General features: G+C 41.7%; 6 protein-coding genes across 13 annotated transcripts; 4 read left to right on the top strand and 2 right to left on the bottom strand.

Moving 5' to 3' along the window:
- Positions 1-132: 132 nt before the first annotated feature.
- Positions 133-4,913, top strand: LOC129581422 (zinc transporter ZIP10-like). Of its 2 annotated transcripts, none has more exons than XM_055472480.1 (5): positions 133-401; positions 1,508-1,802; positions 2,133-2,561; positions 3,430-3,631; positions 3,956-4,913. In XM_055472480.1, the coding sequence occupies exons 2-5, from the start codon at positions 1,589-1,591 to the stop codon at positions 4,392-4,394; spliced, it is 1,284 nt and encodes a 427-aa protein (XP_055328455.1). In that variant the 5' UTR covers positions 133-401; positions 1,508-1,588; the 3' UTR covers positions 4,395-4,913. The 2 variants fall into 2 exon arrangements, with proteins under 2 accessions (XP_055328455.1, XP_055328456.1); XM_055472481.1 differs by lacking the exon at positions 133-401 and adding an exon at positions 3,699-3,707 and having other exon boundaries at positions 916-1,802; positions 3,956-4,909.
- Positions 4,914-5,049: 136 nt separating this feature from the next.
- LOC129581417 (kinesin-like protein KIF9) lies at positions 5,050-11,370 on the top strand. Of its 7 annotated transcripts, XM_055472467.1 has the most exons (16): positions 5,050-5,304; positions 5,510-5,823; positions 6,253-6,415; positions 6,594-6,680; positions 6,852-6,944; positions 7,088-7,312; positions 7,474-7,620; positions 8,106-8,269; positions 8,419-8,515; positions 8,827-9,156; positions 9,233-9,446; positions 9,658-9,848; positions 9,960-10,068; positions 10,167-10,369; positions 10,464-10,604; positions 10,959-11,370. In XM_055472467.1, the coding sequence occupies exons 1-16, from the start codon at positions 5,050-5,052 to the stop codon at positions 11,046-11,048; spliced, it is 2,823 nt and encodes a 940-aa protein (XP_055328442.1). In that variant the 3' UTR covers positions 11,049-11,370. The 7 variants fall into 7 exon arrangements, with proteins under 7 accessions (XP_055328442.1, XP_055328443.1, XP_055328444.1 ...); XM_055472468.1 differs by lacking the exon at positions 6,594-6,680; XM_055472469.1 differs by lacking the exon at positions 5,050-5,304 and having other exon boundaries at positions 5,672-5,812.
- LOC129581428 (pituitary tumor-transforming gene 1 protein-interacting protein-like) lies at positions 10,927-13,192 on the bottom strand. Its single transcript, XM_055472486.1, has 7 exons — positions 12,767-13,192; positions 12,602-12,654; positions 12,373-12,490; positions 12,204-12,306; positions 11,628-11,699; positions 11,514-11,560; positions 10,927-11,389 (listed from the first exon to the last, which is right to left on the bottom strand). Exons 1-7 carry the CDS (start codon positions 12,897-12,899, stop codon positions 11,349-11,351), a joined length of 567 nt encoding a protein of 188 aa, XP_055328461.1. The 5' UTR covers positions 12,900-13,192; the 3' UTR covers positions 10,927-11,348.
- A 53-nt stretch (positions 13,193-13,245) lies between these two features.
- Positions 13,246-16,767, top strand: LOC129581420 (uncharacterized). The gene is made up of 5 exons (XM_055472477.1): positions 13,246-13,446; positions 13,679-14,065; positions 14,303-14,770; positions 15,222-15,738; positions 15,876-16,767. The coding sequence occupies exons 2-5, from the start codon at positions 13,713-13,715 to the stop codon at positions 16,311-16,313; spliced, it is 1,776 nt and encodes a 591-aa protein (XP_055328452.1). The 5' UTR covers positions 13,246-13,446; positions 13,679-13,712; the 3' UTR covers positions 16,314-16,767.
- A 134-nt stretch (positions 16,768-16,901) lies between these two features.
- On the top strand, positions 16,902-19,144 carry LOC129581423 (eukaryotic translation initiation factor 3 subunit G-like). The gene is made up of 9 exons (XM_055472482.1): positions 16,902-17,203; positions 17,303-17,337; positions 17,420-17,508; positions 17,631-17,690; positions 17,766-17,873; positions 17,936-18,005; positions 18,353-18,448; positions 18,510-18,748; positions 18,811-19,144. Exons 1-9 carry the CDS (start codon positions 17,169-17,171, stop codon positions 18,931-18,933), a joined length of 855 nt encoding a protein of 284 aa, XP_055328457.1. The 5' UTR covers positions 16,902-17,168; the 3' UTR covers positions 18,934-19,144.
- A 694-nt stretch (positions 19,145-19,838) lies between these two features.
- On the bottom strand, positions 19,839-20,610 carry LOC129581225 (cytochrome c-like). Its single transcript, XM_055472187.1, has one exon. It carries the CDS (start codon positions 20,456-20,458, stop codon positions 20,123-20,125), a length of 336 nt encoding a protein of 111 aa, XP_055328162.1. The 5' UTR covers positions 20,459-20,610; the 3' UTR covers positions 19,839-20,122.
- Between the last annotated feature and the right edge of the window lie 197 nt (positions 20,611-20,807).

The following is a 20,807-nucleotide window of genomic DNA, read 5'->3' as shown; positions in this document are numbered from 1 at the left end:
CGCCAGTTACGTTACTAAGTCACCACATTCAAATCACCACTATTACATCAGGAGTTTAAACTCACCGCTCTTAGCTCCCCGCTCTGAACTCACGCATATAAATTACCAATTAACTCAAAATCACCGCGTTCAAACCATCACTTTCACATCACCATTTTCTAATCAACACTAATCTATCAGCAGTTATTATTCACTAATTATAGATCACCATTCATAACTCACCACTTCACGTAATTTTAATTTTGCGCGTTTTGTACGCCATACTTGTCGTCGTCGGATAAAATTCAAAATCTGCAACCTCAACGAAAAGTTTTTCTTGACACGCAACCAATGTTCGAACAGCCAATCCTACGGAGGCACCCCTTGCGACATAAGCACAGCACAACTAATCTGTATAATAGGTAAGTATGAAAGCTAATACAATTTTACAAACCCTCGATCGCTTGAGTCGGCTTGACCAGAAGAATTTTTTGCTAAATATCAGGATTTATTTTAAATTCCATAATTTACTATAATACTGTACTTAAGATTATTTTACAAGGTAAAAGCAGAAAAACTCGTTTGGCCGATACAGAACGTTTGGGAGCTTTTCTTTTTCCGTGGCTTTTGTGGCAGTTTGAATTACGAATTTACGAGTATGCACTTAGTATTAGTTACGGTATGTCCAGTCACGACTCGGCTAGATTCCTACTTTCTAGTTTGGAGTAGTTCCGGACTTCCCACTCCAAGATGGGTAGCTTTTATCTCATAAAATTAAATCAAGAAAAGCCCTTTTATGTTCAAGCATGAAGCATCCACGTGTCGTTCGTTTCCTTCGTTATCACGATTCGGGACAAAGACCAAAGGAAGTTAGCGGTTGGCAAGCTCCCTATTAAAGGCAAACGACCCCGTAATCGTAACATGATGGACAAATTATATTCTGCTGGCAGGAGGTTCGGCACGGTACACTCCAGATCTCCAGCCCACTGTTCACAGTCAATTTTTTGGGTTTCTAAAAGCGTTCGGTGCATTTTGAAGCAATTCCGATACTCATTTTGGCTTTCCCTTTTTTTCTGACGCTGTTTTATGATTAACGAAATTTCACATCTAATTCTAGACACTGGTATAAAAATTCTTTACGCCGGGAAAAGGAGCACGACTGTTGTGGTGATCGCGCTGTTTCCAATGGGGTCGATGCTGACGCTCGTACATACCCAGTACTGCTATAATTTGCGGAAACGCTTTTTGGCGATGAAGTGTCATCCGTGACTCGTGAGCGTACTAATTTTATCAGCAGTCTGTCTGGGTGTTCATTCAGTTGTCGGTTCTTTTGATTTACTGTTCCAATCTGTGAATGTAATCGCTGTAATGTTATGGAAATTTATGATTTACCAATCGGAAATGCTTTTATATTACGATTTGCAGTCAGCTAGAGCTGCTAGACGTTAAATTATGTGTGCTGTGTTGCTTCACCTCTTGCCCATCCGACCGAGCAGGCTTATTCGGTGTTAAAATCTCCATCTATTAGGACCTGTCCAAACAACGAGGCCATCTGCAATCTAACAAGCGGGTGTAATTATTCGGAAAGCTGCCCAGATCCCCGGAAAAAATGAGCGGCCATGGTTTGGAGGGGCATGCGCATTCGATGAAAGAGGAAACCTACAGTATTCACCACTGGCAGCCATGGGTATTCGCGTCGACAGCCATTCTGGTCCTCAGTCTTGTCGGCCTCTTGGGAATACTCCTTGTACCAGTTGTCAATCGGGTGCTGTACAATCATCTTCTGCAGTTTCTTGTTGCGATGGCTGCTGGATCGCTGGCGGGTTCGTGAAGCTTTTCTGTATATTTAGCCGTGGCTCTACTCTGAATACACAGATGATCAGATCATCGGTGCTGTGGCTGCACACCCATGTTTGTTTGAGAAATTTTTAATGTGCACTTTGCTTAACACTGTAAATACGAGCATATTTTTGAAATTCTTTTGGCACCACTATACCCCTAAGTGCACGGTTCAATAACTGCAGTACTTGTTTTTTCTGAAAGTTCTTTGATTATTGTGTTGTATTTTTACCATTATGAATGGCTTTATCCCAAAATTTAATGTCGTAATAGCGTGAATTGCAAGTTCTTTAGCATTTCAGTGTTTATTTTAGGGGATGCACTTATGCACTTGTTGCCGGAAGCACTGGGTCTTCATGTGCATGCTCCGTCGGCTGGGGCAGTGCATAATCATGGCGATAATCATCACCACCACGATCATGCGGAGAACGATACATTACATAATCACACACTGTCATCCCCTGCCGTCGCGGCACATACGCATGATGACGCAGCCAAAACGGCAGCGGTCTGGAAGTGCTGTGTGTGCTTTGCGGGCATCTACATATTCTTCCTGATTGAACGTCTGATGGAGATCTTCCGTGAGTACAAGCGCCGACGGGAATTGGCCAGTGTGTCGCTGAGCCGTGTCACACACGACCCTCACGACCACCCCCACTGCCACACGCATGTTGTCGGATTCAAATTCTCCGGAACGGCTGATCAGTGCATCCGCACATGTGACGATGAAAATGGCAAAAATGGTGAGATTACCGATTACGGCAGTAAACTGCTCTTATCGGAAAGGATGGTGATAACTTGCGCTTTTAATGGTGATGGAAGTGTCTGTAAACAAAGGTGCAGCGTTTCCTCTTACACTGACACGTATTAAGGAAGTGCTCACTCAGGCTCAAATTTCGACCTGCATTTCAGGATTTTCAGCATGTACAATTTCCAGTGGAACAAATTTTTAACTTCAGTTCTGTCGTATGCGTGCGTACTGCTTAAAATATTTAAGTGTAAGCACAGTATGCCTACTGAAAATTACCTGCTAGCGATATCGGTTAAATTGTGGCCTCCAGTACAGTCTTTGCAGCGTCGACCGTGCGCATGTTCTCCGTTTTCATTTTTAAATTGTCTAGTGTTTGTGTGGGACTTCATGAGCCGAAAAAATTATCAGCTTATAGTCTTGTACTCACCACGGGCTGGGGTGTGTTAGGCCAAATAGCTCGAGAATTAATTAGGTTATTTAAATGTAGTTCAGATACTAGCCTAGCTTGATTCCTAGTGAAAATCGTTGCATGTGTAACATATCCCTATTGCTACAGTTTGAGCAATAAGCAGTTGTTCTTCAACAGTCCACACGTGAATTATGTAACACTAATGCTGTGATACTCTCGGACAGTATATCGGCCAAACTTCAGAAGCGACTGCGAATTTGTTACTTACTTATCAGTACTCCTTTCCAAGTACTGGAAAACTTATTTGTACACTGACTGATATCAACAAGAATAGATGGTTTTGCATATCAGTTGGTTTAATAACTTTAATTAAATGCCGCTCCTTTATCTCGAAGATTTGGATACTTTAACATACTGCAGAGCTCTTGTTGACATATGATATCACTTATAGGCATTTCTCGGAATCCGGCTGATAGCTTGGTTATGGAGACCCTTTTGGAAAAGACCAAAAAAGATTATGCCGCGAACGATGGACATGATCATAGCACCCATTCTAACCACAACCATCATGGTCATTCCCATGGACGAACAGCATCTCCGGCTCCAACGAATATAGCATCGGTCGCCTGGATGGTTATACTGGGCGATGGAATGTGAGTGTGCAATGTCATAGCTGAGTATACGTACTTATCTTTTTATGATGCATTTTGTTGCTTTCAGACACAATCTGTAAGTTAATCCTCCCAAAATAAACTGGGCAGAAGTGCGAAATATGACTGAACTGAGCAGAATTTGACACGGACGCATGGGATTGATTATTGTTGCTGGGTTTGCAAAGTGATACGTTTGGCGCATTACTCCATGAGTGACCGCGTATAAACAGGATTTATTGAAAGATTTATGAGATTTGTCTAAAAAAATCTTTCATTTTTCTGGGGACATTTTGTGGGCGTTTTTATAAATCGTTTATTTTTTAGAATCGATGGATTGGCGGTTGGCGTGGCTTTCCGTACGGTTTCCGGCGGGATGAGCACGTCACTGGCCGTTCTCCTACACGAAATTCCCCACGAATTGGGTGATTTTGCGGTGTTGCTGAAATCCGGCATGAGCGTCCGTTTGGCTGTCTTCTACAACTTAGTCTCCAGTGTCATCAGTTTTGTGGGCATGTGCATTGGTGTGGTACTGGGCCAGAGCCATGACGCGACACCGTCGTGGATTTTCGCTCTGGCTGCCGGTGGCTTCCTATACATCGCTCTTGTGGATCTCCTGCCGGAGTTACGACCGGTGGAGGCGCGCCGCGATGAATCGCCACTGTGGCATCTGGGACTGCAGAATCTCGGATTGTTGGTCGGTGTGGGCATTATGGTGGTGATCGCCAGGTTTGAAGGGGACATTGAAAGAGCCTTTGGAGCATGAACGGGTTTGTGGTGCAGATGGAAGCGGTGTGTATTTGTTGCGTGATCAGTTTTGGTAGCCCTTTTTTATTGGATAATGTTCACTGGGGACGATTTTTTTTAAATGGGAGGGAATTGTTGCGCTTGTCGATTCTTTCAGTGGGTCGGCAGTTTGGCGATCTTGAAGCATTGGGTTTTTATGAATTGTCTTAATTGTTAATGTTACGGCCCTACGAAGAATGTTGTTTTTGCTGCCATGGAATCGTGATAATATTTGTGCACTAATGATTTGTTATGTTATTCACGGGAAATTTTAACTAGACAGTGCTTACTAGATACGGGGTAAAATTGACCGAATCAGTATGTGTACAAGCAGAATACTTGATCGCGATTTACGATATATCACTACAATACTTAATGTTTAAATGTGTTAACACGTTATTTACGTATTCTGTTAATAACTTGAGCAGAAGGAGAAAAGTTGATTAAACCGTTGCTTTTTATGTTTTCTTTCTGGACTTCGGTTTCAGGGCGATTTCGGATTTGATACGTAACCGACATTGTCCACATAGCTATTTCTGGGTGCAGTCCTCATTATTATTATTATTCACAGCTGCAGCATTCACAATGCGGCGGTGAATGTGATTAGAACACTACTTAATATAACACAGGATTAAATGGCAGCTGCTGCATCATCCCCAAACAAGAAATGTGTGAACAAAGTGCTGTGGAATATTTTACACTCGAAATCACAACCCCTACGTGCACCGAAGAAAAAACCCTTCAAACGCCTGCCACACATTCCCAGAAAAAATTTTTCGGACAGGAAGAATGTCGTGATAGCCGCGAGCGGGAATTACAACGTCTTGTGCCGCATACGTCCAAGTACCCATTTTGATCCAAGGGCGCTGGTAGTTGACGACAAGGAAAAAGTAAGGCGGTATCCGCTTTATGGTGACCTTTCGGTTCGTTCATTTTTTTAATTGACTTACACCGTTGCATCGATCGCAAGTGCAGTCGGAATGTAAGGATTGTTATCGCATTTGGCTAAATTGGCGTGAGCTAAATTCGCTTAACTTGCCTGTACAAACATTAAATTAATTCTTGTAACTATCTAGCTGGTATTTTTATTTTAAGATCATTCGCATTGCACCTCCATCTAAGCCCTATAGCGACCCGTCCGGGGTTTCTGAGGTTGTGTTTCGTGGCATACAGTGCGTGTATGGCGGAACGCAGCGGCAGATATACAATGACGTTTTGAAGCGACATTTTATCGACGCCCTGGATGGGTTCAGCAGCGTCGTACTACTGTGTGGAGCAAATAATAGTGGCAAAACATTTTCCGCTGTTGGGGAAGAGAATTTCGATTTCCGCGGAATGATTCCTAGGGGAATACAGGACGTTTTCAGCGAAATACACGGTCGAAACGCTGATTATGACGTAAGCATAAGGTATCCTTAACCAGCCACTCAACACCGGTACCAGTTTAGTTTGTGTGCACAGTGCACACTGCACAGCAGGAAAAGGTTACTGTAACTAATTTAGTCGCATACCAGCTTAACTGGGTACAAATTTAAAAATCGCAATACAGTTACGTATATTTTGCAAAAAGCCAAGCGAATAATCGGGTATAATAAATTATCCTTGTAATCTGTTACTGTTCACGCCTTACTCTACAGTCTACTTATGGTTAGTTGATCTAGCCGCATCTACAGTAGGATCTCTATAATTATATGTGAGAGTGGTACTTGTAGATGGCTTTTTAATCTTGTTTAACCGTTTAACGGCACAACATGCACGTCCGCTAATTGTATGAACAGCATGCGTATGGTAAACATATAGATATAATATGCCTATCGTTTAAAGCAAATCTTTAATAGCATGTCCTGTTTTGATATGATTGGAAACACCTTAGTGGACCTTCTGGCTGCAGAAGCCGTGGGAACGATGACCATCCGGAGTTATCATAACCTGAGCTATGTGAAGGAAGTCGGTTATACCCGTGTACGCGATGAAGAAGAAGCGCTGTTTGCTTTGTACACGGTACTTCACAGATCTTCTAATTGTTAATTGAAGTAGCACTATCTTTTGCCTTGCATAGTATCAGTTTAAGATCATAAAAAAACTTACTGCCAGCAGCTCACGCAATTGTAGATGCAAAGATATATAATATGCAGATCAATTGTATCCGTGATTTGATGCGAGTTGACTTTAACAATAGGCGATTCATAACCGGAAACGGTTTTTTAAGCGATTTCGGAATGGACCACCCGTGGAGTATCACAGCATCTACAATTTCTTTATTCAGGTGTGCATGCGACGATAAACAGTTAGGTAAATATTTGTGACTACTGTACATACGAGTGCACAAATTTTCTTCCGGTGTTTATTTGGAAAAGCAACAAAATTATGATAGATCCCATGAAACTTGTTTTAGCATCAGCAAGGTTGCGTCGAGTACAAATAAACTTTTATATAGACAGAATCGAAACTGTTGACCATTCCAACATTCAAAGTTTCAAAGGTCAGCATCATCAGACTGGGAAGCTTTACCAGCCTTCAGGACAAGCCGGTGAGCAATAATTTTATGAGTCATTTTGGTCGTAAGGTTTGTACAAAACAGAAAAAAACGGAATCTTTATGCACTACCTGTACGAAGTATATATAGAATTACTGTACATAAGTCGCCACTGGCTTAGTGTCAAAATATTACAGCATATTTCAATGGAGCAGCATGGGATGTTGCTGGATATGAACAAAACATTGGGACATTTGGAACAAGTGATCAAATCGCGAACACAGAAACACAACGGAGCGCATTCCGTTTCTTGTCGTCAAACTCGACTAGCGCATTTAATGCAAGACATTCTAACAAAAAGATCGTCAAGCGTTTATGTGATGGCCTGCATTTCCGGTGACGCAGCATTCCTTAAAGAATCGGTAAAGTACTGTGCCTGCATGTAATTGCAAGCTAAAACTCGCTTAACGGCCAAAACCAACATCGTTTTGTTATCTTTATTATGCACGGTTTCCCCTTTTCACTGCTTCGGCGCAAGGGTCATCATAAAATAAACTATTTGGGAAACCTTGGATTTTGACAGTTAGCGACACTGCAGTTTGCATCGCGACTATCGGGTATTAATTGCTCGCCCGCCGAACACAGCATAACTGATCCAAAAAAATTCAACACCTACCTGAAAGAAGAAGCGGAAATGCTGAAAATGGAACTGCGAATGTATGACTTGTTGGTAAAGGTTTCCATATGTGTTTAGTTTTTATCGTAGCTCCATTGATGTATGACAGTATAAATCAAAGTTGTAATCCGTGAAGTAAAATGTAAGCGGTTGTACATTATCGAAACTGTGCTAGCTAGTACTATGCTGCTGACATAACGAAACAGCAGTTCATAAAATAACGACAACATAACGAAACGTGTATTGTATATAGATATAGATATACATAATGAAAACAGCAGTATATCTATACTTGAAGTATACGTACAGTTATACACATTAATACATAACGAAAACAGCAGTTCATAAAATTAATGGAATTCGCCAAAGCGTCAATTAGAACGACTCTTACGTTTCTATCCTTGGAATTCTTTGCTAGCTGATCATCGCTGAATGATTTATCCGTATTTCCTAAGATTCAGTTATATATACAGTAGGTACTGCCGAGTGCCGACCGTGCTTCAGCTGATAATAAAGTAAGCAAGATATGTTTTTTGCAGAATGGTCGAGAAGCTTTGGATTATTCGCTTAAATCAAAAAACAGGGATGTCTTCCATACTGCACGGGAAGTCAAGAACTTCGTGGAAGGTCGCATCGCTATGCCGAAATTTGCAACCTTAAAACAACTAGAGGAGTTTATGGGTTTACTCAAAAGACTGGCAAAGTAGGCGCCAGATTTGTTTCTCGCTGGCAAACGGCGAAGTAATAAGAAATGTCTACGGCTGTAAAATCGAAAGGTCACGTGTCAGAATTTCTCGTCTCGTACACTTCTACTTTTGTTACTCAATGATAAGGCAGTCTGAATGGGTGCAGAGACGGTGACATTCCCACTGATCCACCGGATATGCTGGACTTGCCCAATCGAGAAACCACTCAGATTGGCGTTCTTGAAATCGATGCAGATGGGAAGGTAACGAAGAAATAACAGCAGCAGTAGAATTTCCGATAGTGAGTCGGTTTTCATTTTCATTGCTGGGTGTAGTAACCTGCACTTGACAAACCTGTTATTGTAGAAGTACAGAGCTTTCATAGAAATTTTCATGCAATCTGTACAGTTTTCATTTACAGATACGTATCTGTAGAAAATTTTCTCGTGCCTTTATACATCATTCGAATGAAACCACTGGCATGCCTGTTTACTAGTGGTGCAGGACGTACTGAAAGGAAGCAATGCAAAAAAACGTAGTTTTACAAGCATGAGATGCTAATTGCGTTTTGTAGTCAAGTCCACCAAAAGAACTGCTAGATATCGAGGGAGTGGGCGATTTGGACGAACGGGAAGGAACCGGCGTTGGCACACCCGGCAGCACTGTCAAGGGAAAAAATGTAAAACCTCTGATGAAGAAGAAAAAAGACGACAAAAAAGAAGAGAAGACTAAACTGGAAAAGATGAGTGTGGTTACGCCGAAAAAGAACGGGAAGGAGAATACGTCAGGAAAGAAGAAAGAACGTGAGGCATCTAAAGATGCTAGTGCCATTTCGCCGGGAGGAGATGTTCCAGTGGAATCCCAGCGGAAGGGTGAGACTAACAACAAGACCGATCAGAAGCCGGTACAGTTTTCACAGCAAATCCCAAATACAATAAATACATCCTGCTGCAGTGCATATTTTGCAATTGTCGATACAGACTGATACCGGAGCCGAATCACCGAAGCTGGACTCTTCGCCGGAAATTCGGCAAGGTTTACCGGACAAAAATGCAGTAGATGTGGCTACGCCTGGCGTTGCCAGTAATGGCAATCCTGCGCCGAAATGCTTTACCAAATCAGAAGCTTTTCAAGCGTTTGCACAGGACGTGCCAAGCGCTATGTTTCTTAAATCCGAGATCACAAAAACGCGCGGTAAGATACAGTACTTAATTATAAGCAATTTTTATTAATTGTATATGATTGTAGATATTTATGGATTTGCATCTGTAGAGCGAATACAGGGGTACTTAATTGTAAAGCAACTACTTGCTGTCTGAAGCCTAGAGGGGGCAACCTCTCTGTTGCAAGGACAATAAACTTCCATTATCCTACTTCGTAGTACAAATATTCGCTTTTTTTATAGCAAACCTAATTCAAAGCGAAAAAGATGCGGAAGCATTAGTCGACGCGCTCAACAAATGGATCGACGAGTTGGAAACCGCTAAGACTAATTACGATCGGTTGAGATCTGATCGGTTGATGTATCGCCCGCAAAATACCGGAGAAACACCGGTTGTGACCTTCGAAGAATTCAAAAATAACAAGAAAATCAAGGTATGCGGTTCACAGAGATGAACATTCTGTAAAGTGCAAATTAGCCAAAAGGACAATGTTGGGAATCCATATGCGCGTAAAACTAAGATGATGTTATATTTTTATTTATAGTATCTACGAAACCTAATTGAAACAGGATACAAAGATATCGAGAGTGCGAAGAATCAACTATCTGATTTACGCGAAAACCTATCGAACCATCGGAAAAAAATGTTTTACGGTACTAAGTTCTAGTTCATGCCACACATACGAGTTGACAAAAGGGTGCTGGCGAGAAGCATTATTACGGGCTATGGCTGACCTTTTCGTGTATAACAGAATTCGAAGACTGGTTTTCCCGTACATATGTTGAGCTCTCTGCAAAACCGGTCACAATGGAAACACCTGATTTACCTGCCAACAATAATATCGCGGTCACAGCAGACGGTCCCCAGACTAATGCGGAGTTGGAACATTCTGGCAAAGCTTCGAAGCAAACAAGCAGTCGTGATCCACAGATTTTCTGTTTACGCGAGCACCCGGTATATGTGTCTCGCTGACTGTCTTCGCTTTTGAAGTTTGAAAAGACGTGCTGGCATTGACCGTAGTAAACTGAATGTTATATTATTGTGACAGTTTGCCAGTGTAGCGGAACGCTACAGACATGAACTAGCCGAACTGGAAGATCGCCATCCCGAAGCAGTTGTTTTCAATCGGGCGCTTAATCGCGTTCGAGCCGCGGCCAGAATTCGCCAGCAGAATCACGGAGCATTCATGGTAGGTGATCTTTTCTGTTTTTCGCATAATTATGTTCAATTTCTTACTGTAGAAAGTTCAGCTGCTGAACTTCAGCAGCTACTTCTGTAATAAAAAAATATCACAAAACGCAGACTTCTCATTTATTAGACAGGCTTAGAATATCTCTGGAGCCACGATGTTTATCATCTGGTTGTGTATTTATACTTTCTACATAATTATAGCGTAAAAATAAAATATAGATATAGACTGTATGGAATACGAAAGGTTAGTGGTGGTACGTAGGATTCAAGCGGTGGTTTACACTTCATTAGCACCTATCTAGTAAATGTGGAAAATGCCGCAAGATACCACCAAGGTTTAATACTGTTGCAGGCCAATGGACATAGCAAATTGCAGCTGGACTCCAGTCTGAAAATTGGTGAAATCACAACTTTGCCGTCAACGCTTGCTCATACATCGTGAAAGATTTCTTCAGATCGTCATCTGGCCGAGTGCTGTGGTACACGGGCAAAACAGTGGAGCAAAAAAGAACCGCTCAAGCAGCCATAATTCGGAAAACAGTTAGAAGCAAAAAAACGAGAAAATTACGAAGGACGTATGACAGATAACGTGCAAATGGTACAAATTATTTTGATAATCCGGGTAAAGCGATAAGTTAACCCTTGAGTTTACGATATGGATAATAAACCACGGCAAGGGCAGACTCGCGCTTTCCTTCGCTCTAAATTCCAAAGTGTTGCCCATAAAATGAGCGAATCCTCGTTAAGCCATCCGGTTGTACGAAGACGTTTCGCGATTAAGTCCTGTAATCGATAAGGCAAAAGCGATAAACCTAACAATGCTCAAATACCGACAATACAGAAATCTGACGTTCAATAACAGAAGGCCAGATCAATGCACAGCAAGATGTATCGATGTTAAGCATACCATATTTCTGGCGAATCGCGTCCATCTTTGCTTCTCGTTCAGCACGTCTGCGTAACGAAATCTCTTATACAAACAAGGAACACCGCAGTTATAATAATAAATTAATTAGCCCACCGGTCAGCGTGACGCTGCTCTCGTTCTCTGGTTTCCCGTTCCCATTTTAAGGTCGTCCGATCCACCACGGAGCTGCAAATAATAAGTACAGTAACGACACAAGTGAAATAGAGATACACGACACAAGTGAACGACGACACGAGTGAAACAAGTGAAATAGTAACGACACAAGTAAAATAGATCCGAGAGATACACAATCGGTTCGAGTGCAAGAAAACAGTGATATCAATCATTATTTACACCGAGAGCGATTCAATGGCACACAACATTGAATGCCTATAAAAACTAAACGAAACTATAGATTATAAAATAAATAAAACTTCGAGAAAATATTTTGAAGGTAAAAAGACCAGTATCATCATCATTTCTCACAGTGAGTGGCATATCTAGGCCCAAGGGAAACGTAACAGATCACCTTTTTTGTAAAAGAATTAATAATTTGAAGTTCAAAACACATCAACGCATTAAAAGTTTGAAATGCATGATTACAAGCATTAAAATACTGGGATAATTCATTGGGAATGTTTTATGCGGAGCATTCAACTGAATACACTTAAATCTTTCGACAATCGTTACCTGCGCTTGTTGCGGCAGCAGCAGCAATAGCAAGTCGTTACAATGGCAATAAGCAGAACCCCGGCAATGACTGACATGGCGATAATCAATGCCTCAAAATTCACTGCAACATCATAAAAATCCGTGAAAATTCCACACTGACTACGGATATCTGGGTAGGTTTATGCACCCCAGCAGACGCCCCAACGCGCTTCCGACAGAGGACAGTCATCGGTAGGGAAGACTTTGGATGCAGGATACAGACGACATCCGTAGTTATTGGTCTGATTGTTGTGGCAAAAGTAGCACTGCCAACAAAATAACGAAACGCCATTAGGTTCGGCTCCCCCGAGTGCAGGAGCAAACAAACCAAAACCACGGAAAATGGCAGTGCATACTGGCTACTGCATAGTGCGTACTTTTGCGCCTTCCACCGCCACGCATTCATCGCAGGTCGACTTCGTGCGACAAACTACAAACAGGAAGATCAAAAACGCCTACAGAGCAGCTTACATGTTACGGATTAAGAATTAATATGCAAACTAAATCTTAAAACTTAAAACGATAAGAGTTTTTTGGCTTACGCTGATCTGGTGTTAAAGCAGTGGTGTTGACAATCGGAGATACCGTAGTCGGTAAGTCTGTGACCTGACATTGGGAATAGGGAACAAACAGGACAGCAAAACAGATCAGCACGGAAAAGAAGCGTTGATCCATCTCGAAAAAGGGAAGGATGTGGTTCGCGATGCAAAATCGTCCGCTTTCGTTACAGTACCTCAGAGAACTAATACAATGTCGCGAAACCAATGCAGTCAGAGTCAGATTAAGCCATGATCATTTCGCCACAGCTAAAACAAGTTATTCCAGTTTCTGCTTTGTGGTAAGCAATCAAATGGATATCCAAAATTTTATCGTAAACGGTAAACTCGTGGAAACGCCTACCTTATTACTTCTAGAATGGAATTTAAAAGTGCACGTGAAGGTGAACGAGATAAAATGACAGCATGTGAGCACTGATTGTGAGCTGCTGCACTGATTATGAAACACTTCAAAATCACAACATTGGTGGTGTGACGTCGCAGAGTACAGACTCTTTTTGGTCGTTACAAATAACAATCCGTAACATTTAACAATCGTAGATTTCATATCGTGATTCATGAATTCATAAATTACTCCCATGGAGCATGTCGGTAGAATCTTTTGGCTTTTTGAAAATATGGAAGTATGATTGTTGTTAATTGACTCGTGAATGCCGGGGTACACCGTACGTAATTACTGGAGTTACCTACCTACAATACATATTATTACAAAGTAACAAAGATGTATATTGGATATGGGATATTTCCTAACTTAATCGGACGGAATAAACAGCCGAACAGAAAGCTCTCTTCGAGAGCAAGACTCAGAAAGTCTACAATTAGAAATCTTAAATCGCTTCCGGACGCGTAGTTCTTCAGTGCATGTCTCGGTATTAATATTACGTTTCGTTTGCACAGTTGGTCGTTACCACAATTAGCATAATAAATCAGAATGGTGAGATGCGCGGTGTGCGATGGTGCGAAGTTCTTCGAGAAGGACGGATTGTATTATTGCGACACTTGTTCCACACAGTGTGCAGATCTCCATATCACTGGCGTCGATGCAGATGAAGCGATCATTGGTTATTCCAGGCGCTTCCAGATTTCTGCCGCTTTTGCACCGAGCGAGGAAGATGCTCTTGAGACCAGAACGGTTCCCGAAGGCAAAGGGCTGTTTAAGGAGGCCACGCCAGAATGTCGTTTCGTGCAAGCCAGCACTGTGTTACGCGCTCAGGTGCAATGGCTGATAGATAACGCCGGAGTCAAACCAGAGCTGGATGAAATTGTCCAACATATTTGGATAAGGTTTGTGCAGGTTGATTTCCATGCCTCTTGGCATTGTGCTTGTGTGTGTGGGCGCTGATTTTGGTTTAGCGCTTGCAGTTAATGTAAAGCATGTAAATTAATTGTAAATAATTGTAATTTGTGGCACAAACTATTTCAGTATGATGTTTAAGGCAGAATACTTCAGTGCAGTGCAGAGTGTTATCGGTTCGCTGGCTTTTGATAATTCCACAGCCTAAATTATTTATTTGCTTTTAGCTATGTGGAAAAGTCTTTGCCGGACATGAAGGCTTTGTGTGATGGAGTCTTTATGGACGAAAGACGGTTCAGCTTGTTGCATAAATCCGATTGGCAGGTGCTGTTCGCTTGCCAGGCAGACGAAGTGAATGACATGCTCAGACTCCATCGCGAGAATTTCCAGAATAAGAACGACACGATGGATGTCCAGTCGGCAACGTCCATTAAACCGGAACGCAAAAGCACTCATCCCGAGCGGCTCACCCTGCCGCGGATGCTAGCGGTACTTGTGACGGGATTAATGCACTGCCGAGAAGATATTCTGATTAGCGACATATTACGATGGGTTCGTCTGATGCTGTTACCGTGTGCTATGCCATCGGATTTTATTCCAGCAGAGCAGATGCATATTTATTTGGATATCGCTCGTGTTCAGGGTTTCGATGTGGAGTACGCCTTTCTCGAATGGGAGTTGGGGAATCTGAACAGGTCTGTGGTTCTATAAGGCGACTACCCTAGAGTTTAATGCTGGCTTTTCGTAATAAGTAATTAATAAGTCTCTTTTTAGCAGCCTCGTATTTACTTCCTTTTTATTACGCTGTCTCATTATTTTTTTGTCACAGAACTCAAGCATACCTTATGGTTAGCTTTTTGCAGATGATGTGCCTAACAGTATAATCTTTGAGTTTCTTTTGGCTGTTTTTGATTTTGTAAACAGTAAAACTGTAAGTGATAAGGTAAAACCGCAATATAACCTTGCTTCGATATTTTACATATTCTCTGTAGAGTATTCTGTCCATCGGTTTTGGTTTTTGTGTCCTTGTTCATTCGCGAAACTTTTTCATTCCGCTGTACCTACGTCAGGCTACATACGTGTATGCCTACGTGTGTTCATCAATGATTGCGGCGCTCGTGTGGTTAATGCTTGAAATATTTTTAGGCATTTGAAGCTTGTGCCACCAAGAGTTGAAATTATGTCTGTAGTTACACGCTTTCTGGAGGAATTAAATCTGCCGGCTGCGTTGGTGCCATTAATAGCACAAGTCATAGAGTGTTCCGGCTGTTCGACATATGAAATTCCACATCCAGTCGCTTCGCGGGACTGCATGCGTGTTGCGCGAAATCCTGAAGCCGTCGCAATGGCTTTGATTGTCCACACTTTACGAATTCTTTTTGGATTTGACGATGTCTGGGAAGCGATTTTAGTGGAAGCAGATAATTTGGCACGTCTTATCGACGGTGTTGCTGTCTTCAGTCTGGCAGAATGGATTGACTACATAAATTTGCGTCGAATAGCATTGTTTAAACATACGTCATTGCTGCAATCCTGTGATGGCATAGCTATGATGGAATTTATGCGGGAGCAAGCTGACTGGCATAAAGGGATTAAGAAAGGCATCTTGGAAAATAACACACAATATGAGAAGGTTTATGGCGACCTTTCCCGTGCTTTCAAGGTGAGAGAAAATCTGTTGTTAAAAGTTATGAGCGGTTGAATAAATCACCGGTCTTACTTTCAGAGTAAGAAAGAGTGTTAATTTTAAAATAATAATCTTCCATTTAATCGAATGCATTAATCGTGCACGATTTCTAGGATTCACGAGGAGTTAATGATTTGGTTTCTCGTTTTGTTACCGTTCCCGTAACTCTGCGACCATTTCGAGCTTGCACGCAAGAACTTGCCGTTTTGCATCCGGATCTGGCATGTGACTTTAGTAGTCATTCCATAAGCTACCTTTTTGCTAACGACTCCAACTGGCTTCCCAGGGGAATGCCGGATGGAGAAGCCAAAGAAATTCTGCAATCTTTGAAAAATATTCACCTGGCAGGTGTTGAAAATTGCCGAAAATCAATTACACTACGCTCGCAAGTTATGGTTAATGAATCTCACGAAAAGTTACCTTTGCGATACTTGCCACAGCCACTGCGATGGCTGTTGACCACTTGTGCGGAAATAATTGAGCAAAATCCCGCTTCTCTGTTGGGTCAAGTTCTGTTGATGGAAGAAAGCCTCTACGGGAAGGACAGTTGATACTTCGACGGAAGGATCGTTAGAGAATGTTCCCATTTTACGTGCTTTCAGTTATTGGACCCGTGATATTATGCATTTTTGGAATGTTAAAGTTTTATACTCGTTTTACGCGTAATGTTTATAGTTTTCTTTCTCGCTGTAAAGCTTGAATTCAATTTCACAACACTGGCAGTGAAACAGCTTGGTAGTACCAACGTACTGTACTATATGTATCATGTGTGTACTGCTGTATTATATTATGTAGTTAAATAGTTTTTTTTTATTTTTTTGCTGCCTTTCTTTTTCAATGCTGTATATCTACATGAAAAATTTACTTGCCAGTGGCTAGAATTTCTGTTTCGTTGAAAACAGATAACTCAACAATAAAACAAACAGCTCGCGCTTCACCAGTCGCTAGCTCCTTTTTGACTTCCGGCTGATTACAGTATTGTTGGCCAGTAGCCATCACTCGCACCGTCGCACAAACCTACGACCCCTTGGGCCCATACCTCACTACGCCGCTGACTCTCAGTCAATGACTGCGTTATGTTTCCGAAAACTTACGTACGCCGTACGGTTCTTAAAAATCAAGGAAATTTGAAATCACTGTGTTTGAATACGAGTACTTAAAGAAGAAAGATTTTTCCGGGTTTTTCTCCGAAAATAATATTATTTGCCGAATAGATTGTCTATTACTGTGTTACCGTTTTAATCACAACGAAATATCGGTGACCAGTATCCCGTTCCAGCTTATTACTCGTACGAAGATCTTGTTGCTCGTTGTCAGGACCGTCATTTTGACTAGAGGCTCTGTGAGGGAACTTGCTTGCTTTTTGCTTTAGTCACTTTCTGACTACTACGCAGTTTCCGTTAAGAATGGCGCTTTATCCAGAAAACACCGAAGATCAACAGTAAGCAGTTCGTCAATCTGCTAAAAATGTGTTTGCTCTATTATTACAACTCAAGTGAGTACGCACAATCAGCGCTTTTATACTATTTATTTTTTATAGGATCGATTGGGCCGGAGAGCTGGAAGATAAGCTTGGTAAGTTATCTGTAATTATTTATGGAATTATGAACCCGTAGAACGACCGTTCTAATATTATCATGCCTTGTGTCTTGTGCAGAAGGACCTAAGATCGAAATAGGAACGAAAATTATCGGAGACCGTAAGGTGGTAACCGAAATCAGAGAAGAAAACGGACAGAGACAGAAGGTACCTGATTGTGTAACGACGCTAAACTGTCAACCTATCATAGTAACGTGGTATTGGTGGTTTATCATATGCTAAGACAGTTTTGGTTTTGGTGTACATGAACACAGCTGTTAACTTTGCAGGTTGTTTCTGAATACAAGATTGTCGTGAAACGAGTCCCGAAAGCTGTAGCGCAGCGTAAAGTAAGTGGTTCAGATTTACGTTGGATACTCAAGGAAAAAATCACTGACGGCTACGTGTTTGGCGTGGTTTTCTAGTTGTGGAAGAAATTTGGAGATGCGCTGGATGATCCTCCCGGTCCGCAGACGGCCACTACCGTCGTCGCGGAAGAAATCCAGATGCAGTTTATCACCGGTCGTGAAGATGTGCGTTTTCGCTATCATTTTGTTTATTAAGATTTTGCCGTAACAGTGCTCGGCTTATTCAGGTAATGGGCACTGACGCTCCGACGATTGGCATTAAAGACAAAGCGCAAGTCCTTTGCCGAACTTGCGGAGGTAAGAATTTTATAATTAACAGCCGTCTAATGACTACACTAACAATAGTTCTGGTAAAATACTGTACCTTATTGTCGGTATTCATTATAACAGTAATAGGACATTTTATTAAGATAAATATACACTATAAATATATATATATATAGTATAAATATATATATAGTAAATGAGAAAATGTTCGGCATATACGAACACGGAATGCCGCTGTCCTATGGTGGCAATAATATAGCAGTCTTTGTTTCACGATTGTGTTTTCTGTGATTGTTATCGTTGTTGTCAATTTTTTTACGTACGTACGTAAGTACCAGAATATTTAAACTGCCCCTCAAAAGTTTCTGATTTTTAAGGAAACCACTGGACCACACAGTGTCAATTCCAGGGCGCTACGGAGGCCGAAAAGGCGCAGATCCGCCAGAAATTCTTGGGAGTTACTGAACCCGAAAGTATGTCATTTCGCTTTGTTTTCTTTCTGAAGTTTGTGGAATGTGTCTGCCTCTAACGCAGCGTCAACAATGGATATCTCCGCCCCGGAGCCGGGTGGCGGTGGGAAGTATGTCCCACCAAGTCGGCGTATGGGCGCGTCCTTGCCGACATCCTCCATGCAGCAGGATTCATTTCCGTCGATTCGGGTGTCCAATCTCCCGCAAGACGTCAAAGAAGAGGATCTTAGAGAGCTGTTTGATCGATTCGGCAGAATTAAGAAGGTTTATCTCGGCAAGGACAAAAAGACAGGCGATTTTCGGGTAAGGAGAAAATGCCTGTGATCTTTGATGTCGCGTGTTGATACATTTTGCTTTGTTTGTAGGGCTTTGCTTTTGTTACATTCTATGATCAGACCAGCGCGGATAAGGCTATCAGTGCGGTAAATGGGCATCGCTATTTCCATATGGTTTTGAACGTCGACTGGGCGAATCCGGCAAAATCTTGAATATTTTAAGATTCATTTATTCCGAATTGAGAAATCTGATTCCCGTGCTTTGGAATTGTGTCGGGAAATCTAAGTTTTTTACGTAGTGTACGCCAGCAAATCTTTACGCTAGTTTTCATGTTGGTTGATATCGACTTGTCACATCTGCTTTTTAGAACGGCTTAATTTGTGTCTTTACAAACTGTCGGATTAACAAAAACTGGTCTTTTTCCGCATTGAAATAATTATGACGACGCAGGCGAAAGCACCCGTTCCCCAGAATCTTTAGTTAGAAATAACGTTAAGTACTGTACGTATAATTCACAAATTCAATCTGAAAGTAAAACCTGCTAATTACATAGTACGTGGTCCACGTGCAGTATCGGTTAATCCAGTAGTACACATTTAATAAAAATATTATAATATTATCTATTATTATACAATACTATAACTATAAAATAATAAAAATTATGTACTGTACTGCACTCACCTGGTTAGTGCACAGTACATGCTCGTTTAAAGTAGATCATTCATCATTCTGTGAGTTCACTGAGTTGTTAATTCATGTACTCACTTAATAAATTGGTCTACCCTTGGATTATCGCTATCAGCTTATCACACCCTGTAGAAGTGCGTACTTACGATTTTAATAAAAATATGATGCAATCAATTCTGTAGTGTGAATTTTGGTAATTGATACATCTTCGGGATGGTAATATAGATATATTACCATTTTTTCAGGATTACATCGAGCATACATGGTCGATAGCAGAAGATTGTACAGTAGTTTCGCCGTAATTAGCGCTACACTACAAATTATTTTGTCATGGGCGTCGCCTACGTTTACCGGTATCGTAGAAATTTATGGCCACCTTATTAAAATGTATTCTTTACTCTTTAGTGTAATTTAAGTGGCGTTTCCCACGCAAGTTCAGTCCAGGACTCCCAGACTGAAATCAGTATTTTTCTTTCAAGATCAAGGGATTAACAGCATGAGCAACTGTCAAACTCAACAAACCACGATATGCTTCAGTCTTCACAATCAACACCAGGAACTACACGACAGTACCGCATTTCCGAACTCCACGACTGCAAGAGGGCTTGCAAAACTGCACACATTAACTACCCACAAGAACAATAACTTACGATAAAAGAAACTCAAACAACGCATTACATCCACGAAGAGAATTACTTGCTACGACTTCCCTTTCTATTTCTTTGTGGATTCTTCAAGATAAGCAATCAAATGTCCACGCTCGTCCTTCTTCTTCAATCCCGCAAAAACCATTTTGGTACCCGGAATATATTTGGCAGGATTCTCCAGATAGATAAAGAGCGTATCCTTATTCCATGTAATGCCCTTCTTCTGGTTTGCCTCAGTGTAATCAAAACCAGGCGACTGGCCTGTTTTCCTGCCTATGAGACCGTGCAGGTTAGGTCCTGTCTTGTGCTTTCCACCCTTCTCCACCGTGTGACACTGGGCGCACCGTTGGACGAAGATCTTCTTGCCCTTCTCCGCATCGCCGGCAGGAACTTCTTCAGGCATGATGAACTTCAGGAAGAATCACGAGAAAGAGAATACTAAATCAGATCTGCCGAAAGCTACCGATATGGGAGTACCCAGGGAAAGTCTCGACTCTCAAGCAATAAATTGTATGATGTAACGTGCCGTGATTTTGTACCAGACTTACGCCATGGTCTGTATATTACATACGCTGTTTCCGGAAAATCTATTTTTTTAAGGTTATTGCGTAGCAGCCGTAAGGCGTGACAGTTGGCAAAGACAAATGAAAGCAGCTGGATTGAAAGAGGTACCGCCTAAATAGGATTATGTTCACCAATCACAGGAGCGGACGATTAGGTACGCAACTCGACGTAGGCGCATACGCGAATGT

This window comes from Paramacrobiotus metropolitanus, unplaced genomic scaffold, assembly GCF_019649055.1.
Source record: "Paramacrobiotus metropolitanus isolate TYO unplaced genomic scaffold, Prichtersi_v1.0 Parri_scaffold0000005, whole genome shotgun sequence".
NCBI classification, from domain to species: Eukaryota; Metazoa; Tardigrada; class Eutardigrada; order Parachela; family Macrobiotidae; genus Paramacrobiotus; species Paramacrobiotus metropolitanus.
The sequence above is the reverse complement of the archived record's forward strand: the minus strand, read 5'-3'. Positions and strand labels throughout refer to the sequence as shown.